Genomic DNA, 5,212 nt, shown 5'->3' with positions numbered 1-5,212 from the left:
CCTTGCTTTTGGGCATTTCAGGTAAGATTGTTAAATATGTTCTGGGTATCAAATCTACAAACACTTTTACAGATGCAACACAATCCCCATCAAAATTCAAATACAATCTTCAAAGACATGGAAAGAGCAATTCCAAATTTAATTCATCTTGATAAATATAAACCCATAATAGTGCAAACAATTCTAAACAACAAAAGAACTTCTCAGGGAATCAGAATTCTTGATCTCAAGCTACCCTATAGAGCAATAATGATAAAAAAATTGCATGGTATTGGTACAGAGATAAGACAGGTTGATCGATGGGTTAGAATTGAAGACTCAGATATAAAGCCACACACTTATGGACACTTGATCTTTGACAAAGAAGCCAAAAAAGAAAAAAGGAAAAAAATCAATTAAAATGGAAAACAACTTCAATAAATGGTGCTGATCTAACTGGCAGTTTGTATGTAGAAAAGTGAAAATAGAACCATATTTGTCACCTTGCACAAAGCTCAAGTCCAAGTGGATCAAGGAACTCAACATAAAACCAGAAACACTGAATCTAGTAGAAGAGAAAGGAGAAAAGAGTTTCAAACTCATTGGCATGAGGGAAAATTTCCTAAACAGAATTCTAATGGTGTGCAGGCTCTAAGATCAAGAATAAATAAATGGACCTCATGTAATGAAAAGCTTCTGTACAGCTAATGACGTAGTCAATAGAACAAATCAGCAACCTATAGATTGAAAAAAAAATCTCACTTCCCCCCACATCTGATAGAGGGCTAATATCCAAAATATATAAAGAACTCAAGAAACTAACAACCAAAATATCAAAAATCCCAATCAAAAAATGGGGTGTATAGAACTAAACAGAGAATTCACAACAGAGGAATCGCAAAATGCCAAGAACCACTTAAAGAAATGTTCAGTCCATAATGATCAGGGAAATGCAAATCAAGAGGACACTGAGACTCCACCTTACACCAATCAGAATGGCTAAGATCAAAACTTCAGGTGACAGCACATGTTGACAAGCATGGGGAAAAAGAGGAACACTTCTCCAATGCTGGTAGTTTAGCAAACCTATGCAACCACTCTGGAAATCAATCTCACAGTTCCTCAGAAAATTGGACATAGTACTACCTGAAGACCCAGCTATACCACTGGAGCACATGTTCCACTATGTTCATAGAGGCCTTGTTTGTGATGGCCAAAAGCTGGAAACAACCCAGATGTACCACAACTGAAGAATGAATACAGAAAATATGGTTCATTTACACAATAGAAAACTACTCAGCTATTAAGAACAAGGTCACCATGAGTTTTGCAGGCAAATAAAAAGAACTAGAGAATATTATTCTGAAAAAGTAACAGACCCAAAAGGACATGCATGGTATGTACTCACTAATAAGTGGATATTAGCTGAAAAATTACAGAATATCCAGGCTACAATCCACAGAACTCAAGAAGGTTAACAAGCTTAAGTTTCCAAGTGAGGATGCCTCAATCTCTTGGGAGGGAGAAAAAAGCAATCACAGGAAGGGAAGGGAGGGACCTGAGTGGGAAAAGGGACAGGAAGGGGAAGAAGGGAACATGATAAGGTTTTGAGTGGGGGGAACAGTGCTGAAGTCCCAAGGGCTAACAGAAAGAATGGAATCATGGGGAGGAGGCAAGGGAGAGACCTGGGGGGGGTAAGGTGACATAGAAGAGAAAGGGGAACATAATCAGGTATTGGGGACAGGGAGATAGGACTGAAGACCAGAAAGGCAGCAGAAAGAATGGAAGCAGGCAACATCTGGAGGTAGGAGGTGGGGGGGACCCTCTAGAAAGTACAAAACACAGGGGGTTGGGGATTTAGCTCAGCGGTAGAGCCCTTGCCTAGCAAGCGCAAGGCCGTGGGTTCGGTCCCCAGCGCCGAAAAAAAAAAAAGAAAAAAGAAAAAAAAAGAAAAAAAAGAAAAAAGAAAGTACAAAAAACCTGAAAGGTGGGAGACTCTCTGGACAAAATGCCCTACAGTGGGGAGAGGGAATTTGTAGAGCCCACCTCCAGCAGAAAGACATCATCAAAAAGAGGGATGGTATTGCCATTCCACAGTCAGAAACTCTTACCCATAATTGTTACTGTCTAAAAGAACTGCAGGGATGGAAATGGAGATGAGCCTGAGGGAAATCAGGTCCAGCGTCAGGCCCAAAGTGGGATACAGCTCAAGGGGGAGACCTATCATGACTGCCCTCTGAAAGTCCCAACAAGCAGCTGAAAGAGAGCATATATTTACACCCAACCAATGGACAGAAACCAGCGACCCCTTTCGTTGAATTAGGGAAAAGCTGGAAGAAGCTGAGGAGGAGGATGACCCTATAGGAAGACCAGTCATCTCAACCTGGACCCTCCAGATATCTCAGACACTCAGCCACCAACCAGGCTGCATACACCAGCTGATATGAGGCTCCTGGCATATATACAGCAGGAGACTGCCTGGTCCGGCTACAGTGAGAGAAAATGTACCTAACCCTCAAAGGACTTGAGGCTCCAGGGATTGGGACAGTCTGTCTGGTGGTGTGGAGGTGGGGGTGGGGACAACTTCTTGGAACTGGTGTGGGGGAGGAATTTATGGGATGAGGAACAGTCAGAAGGCAGACCAAGAGGAGGATAAAGACTTCACTGTAAAAGAAAAGGATTAAAGACTAATAATGATGATGATGATGATGATGATAATAATAATTGTTATTACATTGATAGCTCATCATATTCCAGTCCAGTCAAAATGACTATAGTAAAGATAAACTATTGGTGGTTTAAAAAATATTGAGTTTTACCATCAGTAAATACTGTATGCGACCCAACAAATTAGAGAATGTGTTTTATTTTCACAAGGTTAAATTTGATGATTAAAAAAACTAATATGGGCTGCTGGGAGTTGTCTGGAGGCCAGCAGCACAGGGCTGAGCGCCTTCGGGCAGAGCAGTCATGTCTCACAAACAAATCTACTATTCGGACAAATACGACGACGAGGAATTCGAGTACCGGCATGTCATGTTGCCCAAGGACATAGCCAAGCTGGTCCCTAAAACCCATTTGATGTTTGAATCTGAATGGAGAAATCTCGGTGTTCAGCAGAGTCAGGGATGGGTTCACTATATGATCCATGAACCAGAACCTCACATCTTACTGTTCCGGCGGCCACTGCCCAAGAAGCCAAAGAAATGAAGCCAGCAACCAACTGACTTTGGGCCTCGAGCTTTACACAGCTGTCCTTACTCCCCACCATCTTTCTGATAGCGTGACCGTGTTGCTTTCTTACTTCTCACTTTGATATGTAAAGGATACACTGTTTGAATGTGCTGGTACCTGCTTTGCTTCTGGAGTTGAGCCACCAATGCCACAGCCCTGTCAGATGAGTGTGACTTCAAAGCCCCAGTGTGCTCGGTATCCAGCAGGCCATTTTGCCATCCGTCAGAAGCATGTGAAATCAGATCATGGCTATTACAGGGATGGTGTGAATTTGCTATTGTGGTTTTTACTATTGGGTATTGTATTTATGATGACTTGTGGATTTATGTTTCAATGTATTGGAAACTTTCCATTTTAACTGACAAATCTCTTCCATGTTACAAGCCTTGATTAAAGGAAGTTTTTTAAAAAAAACTAATATGTAAAGAAATCTAGTGATGAGAAGCTATTATGTTGAAGATATACTATAACTCAGTAGGGGACAGATAGGGTAACTCAGTTTTAAAGTGCTTGCTATGCAATTAGAAGTACCTAAGTTCAAACCTCATTAGCTCATGTCAAAAGCCAGCTACAATTGTGTATGTCTGTAACCAAGTAGTAGGGAGACAGAGAAGGGAGAATTACAGGATCTTACTGAACATCCATTGAGTAAAATCCAAGAGTTCCAAAGTCACCATATCTTCAAAAATTAAGGTACAGGGGAAGTGAAGAAAAACCCTATATCTGCCTCTGACTCCAAACATTCATTCACACACACTATGTGTATGCCAAACACATAAATGTACATATACACATGAGAATACATATACATATTTTAAAACAATAGTTGAAGTTGTAAGTTATAAACATTTCACTGGGCTACCAGAAGGGATAAGAATTGTATGTCTTCTATTTTACCCTTTTCTCAGCTCTCCATGAAAAGTGAAGTGAGAAGGGTTTAGAGGTAAGAACATTAAATACACAAATTTTTAGTAGGGACTCGGAACTTGTCATGGTAGATATCACTGTCTCATACTTTAAATCTAAACTCAAAGTTATTAAAGTACATTATTGAATTTGTCTAGTTTAATATATGTAATAAGTGTTATAATTGGTATGCAAACATAATTTAGAGAGACTTGTGCTTTTTTCTCCTAGTGGAGTGCTTTATAGAATTTCAGTCAATGCAGTTTTATGACACAGAAAGGCTTATGTTGAGTAGGTTGGAAAGAAAATGAGTATCACCTCCTTGAAAATTCAATGAACCAAATTCAATTGTTCATGGCATTAATCACATAGCATTGATGCCACGCATATAAATTATAAATCTCTCAAGTTAGGATCTACCAAGATCAGATATTCATAAGTAGTTTCTTTTTATTCTCCAAGTTATTTATGTTATTCTATGGCTCTTAATAAGAATATAGCCCACACCATGGAGTAGGCTATACATCATAACAAAGGTAATTCTTCACTTTAGTTTTGACAGTAACATATATAAGAAGTTTCAAACCAAAAATGAGTCTTCTTAAGGAATACTGGTTTCATGTCAGTATAAGTACATAACACACTGTCACTGAGACCAAAAGCAACTGTGATAACAATAGTGATCGAACATTTTATATGTGTGATAATTATATGCAACAGATGTGGCAATATCTACACAATTATCTATCTTTCTGCTCATACTAATACCAAATTACCACATAGGTGAGACATAGATATAATCTTTCAGAAAGAAAGATGATTAAGATTATATTGAAGGGAACAGAAAGACAACTTTAAGTTGAAGCAAAATTGTTTTGAAAACCTGTCTGTTTGATGCTACAGATTTGTGCTATAAGTTAGCTATGTGAAGGACAAAGTGGAGAGCAAACTACTAATGGTACATAGTTCTCTAGAACAGTGATGCCTACTACCTGTGTCTCAAGGAGTGCAGGCTCAACTTTAACACTGAAGCTGAGTGAAAGCCTTGGTGGTGAGCACGGCCACATTCACAGAATCACACTCTGCTAATGTT

General features: G+C 39.3%; 1 protein-coding gene across 1 annotated transcript; it reads left to right on the top strand.

Annotated features, from left to right (window-relative positions):
- The first annotated feature begins 2,888 nt into the window (after window positions 1-2,888).
- Window positions 2,889-3,628, top strand: Cks1l (CDC28 protein kinase regulatory subunit 1-like). Its single transcript, NM_001408800.1, has one exon. It carries the CDS (start codon window positions 2,950-2,952, stop codon window positions 3,187-3,189), a length of 240 nt encoding a protein of 79 aa, NP_001395729.1. The 5' UTR covers window positions 2,889-2,949; the 3' UTR covers window positions 3,190-3,628.
- The last annotated feature ends 1,584 nt before the right edge of the window (window positions 3,629-5,212 follow it).

Source organism: Rattus norvegicus, chromosome 5 (genome assembly GCF_036323735.1).
Source record: "Rattus norvegicus strain BN/NHsdMcwi chromosome 5, GRCr8, whole genome shotgun sequence".
NCBI classification, from domain to species: Eukaryota; Metazoa; Chordata; class Mammalia; order Rodentia; family Muridae; genus Rattus; species Rattus norvegicus.
Note: the sequence above shows the minus strand (reverse complement) of the source record. Positions and strands in the feature narration are given on the sequence as shown.

Coding starts and splice junctions, on each gene's coding strand:
- Cks1l (NM_001408800.1), top strand. CDS start 2,950: ATGTCTCACAAACAAATCTACTATTCGGACAAATACGACGACGAGGAA.